The 16221-nt window shown below is 44.5% G+C and overlaps 1 protein-coding gene across 2 annotated transcripts in view; it reads left to right on the top strand.

Moving 5' to 3' along the window:
* Positions 1-4100: 4100 nt before the first annotated feature.
* Cdk5rap1 (CDK5 regulatory subunit associated protein 1) overlaps positions 4101-16221 on the top strand; it is a 37617-nt gene continuing 25496 nt past the window's right edge. Inside the window, exons 1-6 of one of the 2 annotated variants that reach the window (XM_004630817.2) lie at positions 4101-4195; positions 5356-5682; positions 9224-9327; positions 9819-9853; positions 13114-13214; positions 15931-16141. In XM_004630817.2, coding sequence (XP_004630874.1) covers positions 5376-5682; positions 9224-9327; positions 9819-9853; positions 13114-13214; positions 15931-16141 — 758 coding nt within the window. In that variant the 5' untranslated portion in view covers positions 4101-4195; positions 5356-5375. The other variant, XM_023714927.1, reaches the window with a different exon arrangement.

Raw genomic sequence — 16221 nt, 5'->3', positions numbered from 1 at the left:
TTTTGGGAAGAACTGGGGATTGAACTTAAGCCCTTGCACTTGCCAGCCAAGTGCTTATTCTCCTGAGCCATCTCCCCAGCCCTAAAAATGGCAGAATGATTTTTTTTTTTGCTCCGAATGCCTTCAGGGCATGATTGGCTGGCTTGAGTTGTGGGAATTGAACCACAGCAACCTGAGCCTGACTGCTTTGTTGAAGCAGCCACTTAAAGAACTGAGCTAAGGGGCAGCCCCCCTCCCCAATCTTTCTAGACAACTGTCACAGTCCCCAGGTCCTTTCCTCATTTGCTTCCCTGCCCTCTTCCCACCTCCTCCTTGTACTTGCCTCACAGCCCCTTGATAGGTAAGGACATGAGTGAGCAGTGACTGGTTGTCCAGTTACCCCCTGTAAGCAGCACAGCCTTCCTGGGAGCCCAGTGACCTGGTGTTCAATTCTTCAGTCAAGGACAAGACTGGCCTGTGGGTGGATCCTGAGCTTCAGCATGTGACTACCATTTGCATTTTTTGTTTTTCTTTTGAGACAAGGTCTCACTATGTAGTGCAGGCTGGCCTTGAACTCATGGTGATCCTCCTGCCTCAGACTCCCAAGTGCTGGAATTACAGGCATGTGCTCCATATTATTTTCTTACCTGTAAAATGAGCTAATCCTTTTATGCAGTTTTAGTTTTTATATATTCATTTATTGTATTTTAGGGAAGGGTCTACAGGGGATTCAGGGTCTCACTACTAGATAAGACTCATAGTGATCCGTCTGTTTATAGCCTCCAAAGAGCTGGGATTACAGGCACGCGCCACCATGCCCAGTCTCAATTGCTGTCTCAGTGTCCGGCAGGGCAGGCCCAGGGATTGAAGACCCTGGGCCCCTGTGCCTGCTTGCAGGCGCTTTAATCCGCTGAGCTATTTGGTCAGCCCCTTTATACAATTTTTTAATACACTTTTTTAAAAATTATTATTTTTATTTATTACATTTTTTTTATTTAGTGTGTGTGTGTGTGTGTGTGTGTGTGGCCAGCTCAGCCCACCAGGGGGCAGGCTGGCTGGCATGTGGTGCTGGGGGATCGAACCACGGTCCCTGTGCTTTGCCAAGCTTGTTTCAAGTAGGTGCTTTAGACCACTGAGCCATCTCTCCAGCCCCAGCCCCTTTATACAGTTTTAAAGAGGATTTAGAGAGGTTTCTTGTAAAAAGGCTATCAGGGCCCTCACCCAGTGCCATGCTAGTTCTGAGTGCTGGAGCAGCCCTGTGTCTTATTGTCAGAGGGCTTTTGTCCACTGCCAGTCTCCCCACATAGGAGGAGTGGATTACAGAGGAATTCGCATAGCTAGAAGCGTCCTCCAGGCAATGGTTGTTGCTTCTTCCTTTGAAGAAATAATTCAAAGGAGAAATAATTCTGAGGTGTGTGTGTGTGTGTGTGTGTGTGTGTGTGTGTGTGTATTTGAAGTCAGCCTGGACAACATAGTGAGATCTTATCTCAAAGGAGAAGAATGAGGAGGAGGAGTAAAGAAGGAAGAAGAGGAAGAAGGATGACGAGGACTAGGGCTATACTGTACTGGTAGAGCATATTATTTTTTTTTTTGGAACCAGGGATTGAACTCAGGCCCCTGCCTTGCCAGGTAAGCGCTTATTTCACTGAACCATCTCCCCAGCCCTGGTAGAGCATATTCTTAACAAATAAAATTCAGAAAAGTTAAACTGAGTGTCTTATAAACAACAGTCACTTATTTCTCACAGTTCTGGAGACTGAAAAGTCTAAGATCATGAAACCATTAGATTTCTTTTTTTCTTTTTTAAACCAGGAATTGAACTCAAGATCTTGATGTTGCTAGGTTGAGCTACATCCCTGACCTAACGGCATTAGCTTTAGTATCTGGTGAATGTCTACTTTTTTTTTTTTTTTTTTTCTTCAGATTGAACTCAGGCCCTTGTGCTTGCCAGGTAAATGCCCCAGCCCTTCTACTTTCTGTTTCACAGATGCTGTCTTTTTTTTTTTTTTTTTTTTTTTGAGACAGGGTCTTGCTATTGAAATTCACTACTTAGCCCAGGCTGGTCTTGAATTCATAGTGATTCTCCCACCTTAGCCTCCTGAGTTCTGGGATTACAGGCCTGTGCCACCTTGGCCAGTTAAGGTCTCTTGTCTTTGTCTCTCTCTTTTTAATTTTGAGACAAAGTCTTGCTATGCAGCTTGGGCTAGCCTTGAGCTCACTTTGTATCCCAGGCTGGTCTCAAACGCACAACAATCCTCCTGCCCCAGCCTCCTGAGGCATGTGCCATTAGCCCAGTAACAAGGTCTCTTGTATAGGGGCCTTAATTCTTTTTTTTTTTTTTTTTTAGAACTGAGGATTGAACTCAAGCCCTTGCACTTGCCAGGCAAGCACTTATTCTACTGAGCTATCTCCCCGGCCCCAGTAGGGGCCCTAATCCTACTTCTGAGAATTCTACCCTTATGACCTAATCACCTCCCAAAGGAGCTATTCCTTATACCATTACCTTTAGGTTAGGAATTCAACATAAGAGAGAGGGGACACAAACATTTAGATCATAACAATATCTGTATAATGAGCTTTAAACTGTTATGTATTATCAGTAATTGGCTCACATGATTACAGAGGCCAAGTTCCATGATTTTTCATCTACACGAAAGCTAGTGGTATAAATTCCAGTGCAAACTGAATGCTGGAAATATAGCTCAGCAGCATGGTGCCTGCCTGGCAAGCACAAGGGCCTGAATTCAATTCCTGGTCCCCCTCCCAATAAAAGACTGAAACCAAATCTGAAAGACTGAGAACCAGGAACACCAATGGTGTACCAGTCTCAGGGCAGGAGAAGATGATGTCTCAAAGTTCAACATTTCTCTGGCACTTTATTCTGGAGAGGGTGATATGCTTTACCAAGTTCACCAATCCAACATTCACAGACACAATGAGAAATAATGTTTCACCTAAAATCTGAGCATCCAGGACATCCAGTGGCCCAGTCAAGTTGATGTACAAAAAATTGACCATCACAGTGTTCTGTGATGTTTCCTAGAGTTCCTCAGAAGGATTAAGACCCAGATGCAAAAAAATCAGAAATGGTTAGACAGATAGATGTGAGATATTTGGAGTTAGAGCTGGTAGATTGAATGTATAGATTGAGGGGAGGAAAACAGAAATGACTCTTTATGTTTCCAGTGCAATTGCAAGGATGACTGGGCTATTTGCTGACATGGGTCAGAATGGCAGAAAGAAATTTGCAGTCAGGATGTACACGGAGATGAAGAGTCCTGTGCTAAGTTAGAGATGGTCAGTAGCTATCCCTAAGTGAGGTGGCAAGCAAACAGTTGAAACTCCAGGGAGGGTCTAGGTTCTGATGTGCTTCTGGAAGTTACTAACCAGCAGAGCAGCACTGCTTAATAAATCGGGGTGCAGTGGCGCAAGTCTCTAATCCCAGTAGTTAGAAAGGTTGAGGTAAGAGGATGAAAGTTAGAGGCCAGTCCTGGTGAGTTACTGAGACCTTGTCTCCAAAGAAAATTAGGCCCAGAAAGTGCAAGGTCCTGAGCTCAATTCTTGGTTAAAAAAGAAAAGAAAAGAAAATTAGGAGCTAGGCCTAGGAGCCAGGCCTATAATCCTAGCACTTAGGAGGCTGAGGCAGGAGGACTGATTTGTGCTTAAGGCCATCTTGGGCTACATGGTGAGTTCAAGGCCAGTCTGAAGCACACAGCAAGATCCTGTCCCCACCCCGCGCGTTCCCCCCAAAAAGTACAGGGGCCCTTTCTAGGGTTTCAATCCCCAGCAGTGTAAAACAAGACAAAAACATGGAGCCATGTATGTAGCATCATTAGAAAAGAAACAAGACTAATTCAAATAATACATTTATTTCAGCCAACAAATCACAACTATTACTTGACACGTAATCAGTATGAAAACTATTTATTTAAGCTATGTTACATTTTTCTTGGACAGCTTTACTCCTTGGAGCACATTTATTTCACACTCACCACTTTTCAGGTGTTCAGCTGCCTCCTGCTGGCCAGTAGGCATCAGCGCTGCCATCGGGCCATTCCAAAACCGGGAGTATGGGTTCACCCGGACCACATAGAGGGAGCACTTCCGGTGGGGCATTTCGGACGGAAGTCGTGGGTACACTGCGGCTGACGCCTGAGGGGCAATGAGGGCCCGGCTGCAGGATCTGTGCTGGTGGACGGGGGAGCCATCGGTTGTGGTGAGCGGCACTGGCGGCGGGGTTGGTCTGCGCACCTGGCTGTGACCAAGCCCGCAGCAGAAGAGCCCACGGGACCCTGAAAATGCGGCGGGTTCAAGCGGGACTATAGCTCCGGCTCGCCCTGGTGGCAGACTGTCGGGGTTCGTAGCACAGCCTTGCAGCCTACTCCTATGCAACTTTGGGCAAGACATCTCTCCCTCTGAGCTGTGGCTCGGTCACCTGTCAAGGGGGGATGAGAGTAGAACTTGAGTTGCGTCACGGAATGGCTGTGAAGGTTAAAGATAGTAATCATGAAAGGGCTTTGCACCACACCTAACCCATTGTAACCACCCAAGAAAATATACGGTCCATTGTTGCTTGGTCGTTGGCAACTGCCTAAGTTAATTGGAGACTGTACAGGGGCTCCTGTACTGTGCTATGCAAAGCGTTTTTGCTTTCTTTTTTCCTGGGACAGGATGGTTTTGAACCTGCAGTGATCCTCCTACCTAAGCCTCCTGAGTAGCTGGGATTACAGACATGTGCCCTTACATTTGGCTTCCTTTTTAGAAAGGAGACTGGCCTCACCGCATTGCCCAGGCTGGCCTCAAACTCTTGGACTCGGGTGATTCTCCTACCTCAGTCTCCTGCGTAGCTAGTACTGTTCATGCCACTGTGCCTGGCTTCACATAATACTAAGAACTCCAGGCATGGTGGCACATGGCTATTATTTTAGCAGTGGGGAGGCTGAGACAGGAGGACCACAGCAAGTTCAAGACCATCCTGAGTTACATTAGTGGGTTCAGGGCCAGACTGGACAACATGGGCCCTACTGGCCAGTCTTGTCTCAAAACAACAGAACAAAAGATATTATTAGGGATGTCTTCTTATTCCTATCTATAATCTTAGCACTCCAGAATTGAGGCTGGAGGATCACAAATCTGAGCCCCATGTGGGGAACTTTACAATTTAGCGAGACCCTGTATCAAACAAAAAATAGAGGGGGTGGAGTCTGGGAAGGTAGTTCAGTGTAAAGGCCCTGGGTTAAGTCCCCAGTGCTGGGGTAGAGGTGAGGAAGAATACCTCCCTTATGCACTTTAGTGAGGAATGAGTTAATGCGCTTAAAGTTCTCAGCAGTAGCTGTACATAGTGTTCATAAATGTCTTTCCGTCATTCTTTTGCAGACTTTGGGCTGTTCCGTGCCATGCATTCTTTACATTGTGTCCTCCCAGTGCAGAGGGCTCTAAGGAGGGCGCCTCTGGCTGCTGTGTCCTGGCTGCTGCTCAGGACCTGCAGGGCACATAGCAACCTTCCCAGCGCTGCAACTCCCAGTCGAGGGAGGCAGGAGAATGACGTCCAGGAGGATTTCAGCTCCAGGCTGGCTACTGGACCAACTTTTCAGCATTTTTTAAGAAGTGCCTCAGCTCCTCAAGAAAATCCGTCTTCTCCAGAAGCAGAGGATCCGCCTCCCTATCTCACAGAGGAAGAAATTCTAGGAAGACAGAGAAAAGGTTAGTTTTACGTCTTTTTCCGTGAGGCTTCCCACCTTGCTCCTTTCCAGCATCCATGGCCTGATTTTCTAACCGTTCTCTTATTACAACCTGGTTTTAGAAAGTTGACAGTATGGGAAAATTTCTTAGTTATGGAATTAGCAATTTCCACAATTAACATTAATGGAAAGAAACCTACAGAGCTGGTCTTAGGGTATAGCTCAGTGGTAGAATGCTTGCCTCACATGCATGACATCCTAGGTTCGATCCCCAGCAATGCAGAAAAAGAAAAGAACTTCATCGTGTTGGCACATAAGAGCTGGGATAGAATTTCTAGGAGTCTTCTCTGTGGTTATTTTACTTTCAAAAACCTTGCTGGGTGCAGTGGTGCACACCTGTAATGCCAGCACTCAAGAGGCTGAGGCAGGAGGATCCCTGAGGGCAAAGCCAGCCTGGGCTACATAGTCAGTTCAAGGTCAGCCTGCGCTGCATGTTGAGACCCTGTCTCAAAAAAGCCAACCCCTAGGGGGGCCTGGCTCTAGCTCAGTACTTTAAGTGTCTGCTCAGCAAAGCTGTGAGCCTCATGTTGCTGGAGTTTGAACCTCACAACTCTCCCGCTGGCCAAAAGTGCCCTGAAGGCATTGGAGGAACCAAAAAAAAAAAAAAAAATCAAAAAAAAAAAAAAAAAAAAAAAAAAGCCAACCCCTCAACAAAAAAACACACCCAAACAAAATGAAACAAGAGCCCCAGTGCAAAACCTTGTAATTATTTAAAAACATTGTTTACAAGCTTTTTGAGACAATGTCTCACTCTGTGATGTAGGCTGGGTCTCTCTAAGTTGCTGGGCTCAGAATTACTGTCCTCCTGCCTCAGCCTCTCAGAATGTTGGGATAGTAGGCATGCACCTTCATGCCTAGTTGTGATGTTTCCATTTTTTTTTAGATAAGGAAAGTGGGCCAAGGAAGTTTATTTTATTTATTTATTTTATTTTTTCTTCCCCTTCTTCTTGGGTAGTACTTGTGCCTCAGCTGCCCACATGCTGGGATCACAGGTGTGCACCACCCTGCCCAGCAAAAAACATAATTTTTGTTCTGAGTTTTAGATTGTCTTAAGGCTTAAAGCTGTTTTTATAATTGTTGCAATAGAAACTTATTTTTTATACTTGAGAAGAGGCTTTCTTAGGAACAATGTGTGATTGGTTAAAATAACTTAAATTGTGAGGAGACATAGAATAATCAGACCTTTTCTTCTTTACTGTTTCTAAAAAAATACTGGGAGATGGCCCAGTAGAATAAGTGCTTCCCTGGCTAGTGCAAGGGTCTGAGTTCAATCCCCAGTTCTGAAAAAAAAAAAAAAAAAAAAAAAAATCTTAATTCTTAAAGATTTTTTGTGTTAGGAGAGTTATGCACGAGGCCCTGGTTTCAGTCACAAGTATCAACAGGAAGGGGGGGGGGTGCTTTGGTTGTGATCGCTTGGTGCAAACTTTTTGTATGTTGTTATTTTCATTTAATATTTTTCAGTCACTGCAATCTTGATAACTATAGTTTTTTAAGATAGGATCTTCCACACAGTCTATGCTGACTTTTAACTCACTATGTAACACAGGCTGATGTTAAATTCTTGGCAATCCTCCTTCTTCAGCCTTCTGAGTGCTGGGACTACACACATAACTTAGTAACTAAATTTTAAAAAATTGGTGCAGCGTATCACACTGTACTGTACTGCATACCAGGACAGATTTTTGTTTGTTTGTTTATTTTCTAACATAGGATCTGGCCTTGAACTTGCAGTGATCTTCTTATCAGTCTCCCCTGTGTTGGGATTATAGGTGGGGTACACTGTGCCTAGTGTTACTTTTTGTTTTTGAGACAGGGTGTCTCTAAGTTGCTGGGCTCAGAATTACAGTCCTCCTGCCTCAGCCTCTCAGAATGTTGAGACAGCAGGCATGCACCTACATGCCTAGTTGGGATGTTTCCATTTTTTTTTTAGATAAGGAAAGTGGGCCAAAGAAGTTTAGTTTATTTATTTATTTATTTTTTATAAGGTACTTCTATTTATTTAGTCTTTTTTTTTTCTTCTGTATTTAGGGCAGGGTCTACAGGGTCTACAGGGTCTCACTACATAGATTGGACTCATAGTGATTTTCCTGTTTTCAGCCTTCCAAGTGCTGGGATTATAGGTGTGTGCCACCACACCCAGTCTCAATTGCCATCTCAGTGTGCCCTGGGGGCGGGGCCAATACACATGCCAGGTATTGAACCCTGGCCTCTGCACTGTGCCTAAGCAGGCACTTTAGTCTGCTGAGCTATCAGGCCAGCCCAACAAGTTTATTTTTTAAAAAATTACTTATTTATTTAATGCAGGGTCTTGTTAAAAAGTTCAGACTTTTGGTGATCTTCCTGTCTCAGCCTTCCCAGCACTGGGATTACAGGAGTGTGCCACCACATCCAGCTGGCATGTGCACTTGGGGTTCCAGGGCTGGCACAGTATGTGGTACTGGGTATTGAACTTGGGTTCTTGCTCTTGCCAGGTAGGCACTTAGACTGCTGAGCTATCTCCCTGGTTATTATTTTTTTATTTTTAATTTTTTAACATTTTTTTAAAAGATATTTTCTTCTCCTCCTTTTCCTCCTCCTCTTCTTCCTCTTCTTCTTTCTCCTCCTTCTTTTGCTTTTTTGTCTTTTTGAGATAGGGTCTTGTTATGACGTTTAGGCTGGCCTTAAGCTTACTTTGTAGCCCAGGTTGGTCTCAACTCACAGTGATCCTCTTGCCTCAGCCTCTTGAGTGCTGGGATTACAGGAGTGCACCACCATGCTGGCCTTTTCTCTTGCTTCGCTTCTCTTTGCTTCTCTTCTCTACTCTTTTCTTCTCTTCTTTCGAGACAGGATTTTGTTATGCAGTTAAGGATGGCTTTGAACTCACTTTGTAGCCCAGGCTGGCCTCATACTAACAGTGTTCCTCCAGCCTCAGCCTCCAGACTGCTGGAGCTACAGGCATGCTCCTCCACACCTGGCTGGAAAGGAAGATTGAAACATGTGGATTTAAATTTTTTTTCTCTTCAGGTGGATACTATAGTCCTTTGTTTTTTTTTTCTCTTCCATTACTAGTGATTGAACTCAGGGCCTTCACACCAAGCTATATTACCAGCCCTGTTTTATTTTTTATTTTGAGACAGGGTCTCCCTATTCATTCTCTCAGTTGCCCAGGCTGGGCTTAAGCTTGCAATCCTCCTTTGGCCTCTCAGAGGCATGCACTACCTCATGTGACTCCTTTTTTGTTTTTATAACTGTAGTTCCTTGATTCTCACGACATGTTTTCTCTTTCTCCCATATTTATATCTCATGGCTTATAATTAGTATGTTTGTGTAATGCAATCTGTCTTTTGTTCTGAAAGACTGCCATTAATTTGGGGTACATCTGGCAATGGTGGTATTTTAGGATTGAGGCAACAAGGGATTAAGTGCACAATGAGCTGCCTTGGGTGTTTTTGGGCTTCAGAATAGGAGAGGTTTAGAAACTTGTGGCCTGGCATGCCTACCCTGGGATCTGCCTTTCATTACAGTCTACCTCGAGACCTATGGCTGCCAGATGAATGTGAATGACACAGAGATAGCCTGGTCCATCTTACAGAAGAGTGGCTATCTTCGGACCAGCAACCTCCAAGAGGTAGATCATACGTGCTTCCTGTTTCCCAGGCCCGTGCTTCTGGGCCTGCATTTGTGCCAGTTCCTATGTGTAGTTTTGGGAACAGGTACCAGCTGCCGAGAGAGTTCCCTGAGTGAAGGGTGTGCCGTGGGACTGACTGAGTGTATTTTCTTTCCAGCTGTCTTGGGGACTTTTGTTGTGAGACTTACCTTTAGGCAAAGACTTATGTTAAAAGTTGGTATCAGGAGAGGAAATGGGGAGTTTGTGTGTAATGTGTACGGAGTTAAAGTTGGGGAGGATGAGAGAATTTGGAGGTAGCTGGTGGTGATAGTTCATGACAGTATGAATCTTTTTAGTGTCTCAGAACTGTACACTTAAAATGAGTTAGGATAATAAATTTTATGTGTATTTCACCACAATAATTATGAAAAGGGGTTTGCTGAGGGTGATTCATTCTATAAATGTGATTTTAAAGGTGATAATTTTTCTTTTTTTCTTTACCGTCCATTTAGGCGGATGTGATTCTTCTTGTTACGTGTTCTATCAGGTATGAATTTATTCTTTCCATAGGGAGTGATTTTTTTTTTTTATGTGCACTGGAAGTTGAACCCAGGGCCACCACACTGAGTTACATCTCAAGTCATTTTAGGATTTATTTTTGGCTGGCTCAGGATGCCTTAAGGGCAGGTCTGGTAAGGCATGAGAATCTGGGGATCAAACCACAGTATCCTGAGCCTGGCTGCCTTCGCTTAAGCAGACACTTAAACAACTGAGCTACTGGGCAGGTTCCCTCAAGTCATTTTAAATTTTTAAATTTTGAGACTGGATATTGCTATGTCACTAAGTTGCCAGGCTGGGCTTGAAGTTGGCCATTCCTCTGCCTCAGTTTCTTTTTTTTTTTTTTTTTAATTTTTATTTATTTATGTGTGTGTGTGTGTGTGTGTGTGTGTGTGTGTGGCCAGCTCAGACCACCAGGGGGCGGGGCGGGGCGGGGCTGGCTGGCATGTGGTGCTGGGGGATTGAACCGTGGTCCCTGGGCTTTGCTGAGCTTGTTCTAAGTAGGTGCTTTAGACCACTGAGCCATCTCACCAGCCCTGCCTCAGTTTCTTAGAGTGCTGAGATTTCAGGTGTCACCAGTGCATCCAGCATGGAGTGAACCTATCATATAATAACCCCAGAGGTAAAGCCCCCAGCTGGCTTGCTAATTGAGATGACTAATTGAGATGACCAGTGGCCCCATGTCAGTAGCACTTGCAATTTTCCCACCGTGGAAATAGCTTTGATTTATCCTGCTGACATCTGCTAAGCAAGTATTGTGTGTCAGTTACCTTGTGAGCACTGTATATGCATTAAGAAGTTAACTCTTATGACAACCCTATAAGGTCAGTGCTCTTCTTCTTCTTCTTTCTTCTTTCTTCTTCTTCTTTTTTTTTTTTTTTTTCGGAACCGGGATTGAACTCACTTCTTTTTTTTGATGGTACCAGGGATCGAACTCAGAACCTTGCGCTTGATGGGCAAGCACTTATTCCACTGAGCTATCTCTCCGGCCTCAGTGCTCTTCTTATGAAGCCCATTTATAGGTGAGGAAATCAAAAGTCTGCTCAGTTACCCAAATTTTCCTGAGATTTTTCTCTGTCCCCCTCTCCCACTGATGGCATACCTTTATAATATAGTTATCCAGGTGAAAGTGTAGTCAGTGCCCTGGGGAGACTGCTCTGAACAAAGATAGATGGCATCCATCAGAGGTGGCCAGGAAGCCCTTGGCTACAGGAAGTTCATCAGAAGTGAATATGTACCCTCTGTCTTGGTTACTTTTCTCATTGCTGAGACAAAATACCCAACACCCAAAGTTAATGGACGAAAAGTTGTTTTGGCTTTCAGTGTATAGAGCTTTCAATCCACAGCTGGCTCCAAGGCAGGGTGGTGTGGCAGAGAGCAATCACAGAGCAGAAACAATTTTGGCAAAGCAGGATAGGCAGAATGTAACAAGCAGCAAGTGAAGAAGCAGCAAGTGGAGTGACAGAGTCTTTCTGTCCCTACTCGCCTTATGGCTGGTAGCAGTCATACCCTGGGTGGGACACCCTTAATCCTACCAGAACTATACCACTTAGCAGACTGATTGAGTGATAATCCCAGCATCACATACTCTAGATGTGGCCACCTTTGAAAAGTCTTACCTATGACCACAAGAGGCTTTGAGGACATCTAGATGCAAGCCATAACACCATCTTATTTTCTTTTTCTTTTTTTTGGTGGTACCAGGGATCAAACTCAATACCTTGCACTTGCCAGACAAGCACTTTATTCCACTTAGCTGTCTCCCTGGCCCATCATCTTATTTTCTTTCTTTTTTTTTTTTTTTTTTTCTCTTTTCATACTGGGAATTGAACTCACGACCTTGTGCTTGCTAAGCAGGTGCTGTGCTGCTGTTATCTCCCTGGCCGCTGTCTTATTTTCTTTGTTTCTGTATACAAGGCACATCATTGTTAGTGTTTCCATAGCTGGCTATACCATCAACTAATTAATGCAACTTTTTGTTTTGAGGACTCTCTGCATGACGCTGAGTTTGGGTGATTTGGAAGTGAACTCTCCCTCCATGGATCCTGGCTTTAGGGAGCTTGGTCTGATATAGGAAATAAGATATAGAAATAGATCTAATAGCCAAATAGCTTAGTAAAGGGAAAAATATAGTTAAAATGGAAGGGCATGTAAAGGGAGGAAAAACTTAACATACAGTTGTAGAACATGGGGCTTGAACTTTCAATCCTCTGAGGCACATTTTCTCTTTTGTACAGGGTCTCACTATGCAGGTCAGACTTGTAATGCTCCTCCTGTTTTCAGCCTCCCCAGTGCTGGGATTACAAGCGTCTACCACCACCCCTGGACTCCATGGCTCAGTGTGCCTGGGGATGGGGCCAGGGCTGGGGCCGACACAGCATGTAATACTGGGAATCGAACCCCAGTCCCTGTGCTTGCCTAAGCAGGCACTTAGTCCACTGAGATATCTTGCTGGCCCTTTTGTTTTTTGAGATAGGGTCTTGGTATGTAGTGCAGGCTGGCCTTAGGTTCACTAGGGTCTCAGGCTGCCCTCGAACTTATGCCAATCTTTTACCTCAACCTCCTGAGTGTTAGGATTACAGGTGTGTCCCACCACACTTATCTTCTGAAGCAGATTCTCTTTGAATTTTTGTTACAGCATTGATAGGATTTAGAGATGTGCAGGAGGGGTATCTGTTATTGTAGGAAAAGTGAATTATAGCAAGTGGTTTTTCATGGGCCCCTGCCTGTCTTCCCTAAGTCTAAAGGTAGAGGTTGTTTGAAGGGTTAAAGGTGGTTTTTTTTTCTTCTCTTTTTTTGTGTAGTGAGGGTCTACCGGGTCTCACTACACAGATCAGACTTGTAGTTATCCTCTTGTTTTCAGCCCCCCAAGCTCTGGGATTATAGTGCATGCCATCACGCCCAGTCTCAGACTTCTGTCTCAGTGCGCCTTGGGGGCAGGGTTTTTTGCAGAACAGGGGATTGAACTCAGGCCCTTGTGCTTGCCAGGGAATCGCTTATTCCATTGAGCCATCTCCCTGGCCCCAAATAATTCTGTTCTACTTCTTATTGATTTTTTCTTTTCTTTTCTTTTGGTGAAATGGGGGACTGAACTCAGGCCCTTGTACTTTCCACGCAAGCACTTATTCTACTGAGCTATCTCCCCAGTCCCCTAAAGGTGGTTTTTATTGCCTTTCCATTATCTTATTTTCTTACATTGTTCTTTGCAGTTTATTTTTGACTCAGTTTTGCCTCTGTTGATCTCTGTAGGGAGAAGGCTGAGCAGACCATCTGGAACCGTTTACATCAGCTGAAAACCCTAAAGACGAAGAGGCTCCGCTCTCGGATGCCTTTGAAGATTGGGATTCTAGGTATCTGGTAATTTGCAGGTTTTGTTTGTTTTGCGGCTCAGGCTCCATGTGGCTTTATATGCTAGAGTTTCCTTTAGAGGTAGGATTCTTTCTTTCTTTTCTTCTCTTTTTTTTTTTTTTTTTTTTTTCGGAACTGGGGATTGAATACAGGCCCTTGTGCTTGCCAGGGAAGCACTTATTCCACTGAGCCATCTCCCCGGCCTTAGAGGTAGGATTCTAAGATGTGGAGAAATTTCACATACCCCATGGAATCTTTTTCTTTTTGAGCCAGTGTCTTGCTGCATAGTGTAGGTTGGTGTTGAACTTACTATGTAGCCCAGGCCGCCCTCAAACACTGACCCTCCTGTCTCAGCCTCCTGAGTGCTGGGATCACAGGGGTGCACCACCACGCCAGGCTACCCCATGTAGTGTTGTTCTTAATGTCAGAGATTGTGAAATTAAATACAGTGAAAGTCATACAAGGCTTTGTGTAGTTCCTGGAAGTAATAGGTGCTCAGGAAGTAGTATGTCCTTCCTAGAGCCTGATGTAGCTCAGAGTGTGGTGCAGAGTGATGCACAGGTGGAGTGTGTTCTCAAGGGACAGTTTAAGTTTACAGCACAGGCACACTATACACAGTGAGTTTGAGGCCAGCTTGAACTATCTCAAAGAAAAGATAAGAAAAGAACAATGGGCTAAGGCATGTTCAGGGCTGGCCAGATAGCTCAGCAGACCAAAGTGCCTGTTTAGGCAAACCCAGGGACTGGGGTTCAATCCCCAGAACCACATGCTGTGCTAGCTCTGCCCCCAGGGTGTGCTGAGACAGACACCTGAGACTGGGCATGATAGCATGTGCCTGTAATCCCAGTGCTTGGGAGGCTGAAAATAGGAGGATCACTATGAGTACATTCTGTGTAGTGAGACCCTGTATACCCTATACTTTAAAAAAAAAAAAAAGGCATGTTCAAAGAGAAGAGGAATAAAGGACTAATAGCAGTATGTCTTTTACTATAATTTTTTAAAGGCTTTTAAACTTCCATTTTTTTTTGGTGGTAGCACCTTAGTTTTGGTCATACCTCATATATGTTAGAAATTTCAGAAATCTCAGGGATAAGCAAAGAGCTGGGTATGGTGATATACCACACTGGCTATTTATATAATAAGTATCTTTTGTGACCAATTAATGTTACTTTGCATAATGTCCTCAATTTTTTTTTTTTTTTTTTTTTTTTATGAATTTAGGACAAGGTCTACAGAGAGTACAGAGTCTCACTATATAGATAAGACTGGTAGTGATTCTCCTGTTTTCAGCCTCCCAAGTGCTGGGATTATAGGTGTGCATCACCACACCCAGTCTCAGTCACCATCTCAGCACACCCTGGAGGTGGGGCCAGCATGGCACGGCCGAGGATTAAACCCTGGCTGCAGGGGGTTGGGGAGATGGCTCAGTAGAATAAGCACTTGCCTGGCAAACGCAAGGGTCTGAGTTTAATCCCTGGTTCCGCCAAAAAAAAAAAAAAATAAATAAAAATAAAACAAACACTTAGGGGGTTAGGGAGATGACTCAGTAGGATAAGTGCTTGCCTGGCAAATACAAGGGCCTGAGTTCAGTCCCCAGGTTTCGCCAAAAAATAAAATAAACTTTGCCTGCCACACCCTGCTGAAGCAGGCGCTTTAGTCCGCTGAGCTAAATGCCAGCCCTCTTGTCCTCAGTGTTTACGTTCTATGTGTTAGATCATGTGCAGTAATTTTCTTGCTGGCCAGGTGTGGTGGTACATAACCTGTAATCCAAGTACTTGGGAGGCTGAGGCAGGAGAATCGCTGTGAATTCAAGGCCAGCCTAGGCTACATAGCCTGAACTGCATAGTGAATCCCTGTCTCAAAAAGATACACGCAAAAAGTCATTCCTTTTAGCTCTGGGGAGGCTGAAAACAGGAGGATCACTATGGGTCTGAGCTGCGTAGTGAGGCCCTGTACCAAATGCATAAATGAAAAAGTCATTCCTTTTGAAGGCTGAATAATATTCCATTTTGTGTACACACTATATTTTGTTTATTCATTTATTGATTTATTTCTACCTTTTAGTTACTACGAATGGTGCTTCTTGGTATGAACATGGTTGTACAGTGAACATGGGTGTATAACCAAGAATAATTATTTATTATATGTTTTTTTTTTTTCTTCTCAGAACCGGGGATTGAATTTAGGCCCTTGCACTTGCCAGGCAAGTGCTTATTCTGAGCTATCTCCCTGGCCCCTTATTTATATGTTTTGAAATATGCTCTTGCTATGTTGCTCCAGATTGGTCTTGGACTTTTGGGCTCAGGGGTTCCTTTTACCTTAGCCTCTCAAGTAGCTAGTAGTGTCGGTGTGTGCCAACACACTGATCGCAAGAGTAATTTTTTTTTTTTTTTTTGATGTAAGGTCCCACTTTATAGTCCAGGCTAGACTTGGCCTTACTCTGTAGCCCAGGATGCCTCAAACACGAGATCCTTTTGCCTCAGTGTCTGGACTGCAGAGATTATAGGTATGTGCCACCACACCTGGCTGATAGTCTTCGTTTGAGAGAAGAAGTGGTTCATGTCTTGAAAGGCATTTGAGAAGCTGGGTGTGAGGCCCAAGTTGGAAACTGTAGCTTCTGTGCATTGATCTCTGATCCAAGGTAAGATCATGCATGCTGAGAGGAAGCTGTGAGACCAGGTGAGTTTGGAAACTGGTGCCTGTTCCTTTCCGTCCCAGGCTGCATGGCTGAGAGAATGAAGGAGGAGATCCTCGACAGGGAGAAAATGGTGGATCTCTTGGCTGGTCCGGATGCCTACCGGGATCTTCCTCGGTTGCTGGCTGTTGCTGAGTCAGGACAACAAGCTGCCAATGTGCTTCTGTCTCTGGATGAGACCTATGCTGATGTCATGCCAGTCCAGACGAGCCCCAGTGCCACTTCTGCCTTCGTGTGAGTCTCTGCTTGAGACTTGGGAGTGAGCCTCCCCTTTCCTTCTCACTTTAAACATAACATGTTAATTTTTTAAAAAA

The sequence above is a fragment of the Octodon degus genome, unplaced genomic scaffold (assembly GCF_000260255.1).
Source record: "Octodon degus isolate 3935 unplaced genomic scaffold, OctDeg1.0 scaffold00037, whole genome shotgun sequence".
Lineage (NCBI taxonomy): Eukaryota > Metazoa > Chordata > Mammalia > Rodentia > Octodontidae > Octodon > Octodon degus.
The sequence above is the reverse complement of the archived record's forward strand: the minus strand, read 5'-3'. Positions and strand labels throughout refer to the sequence as shown.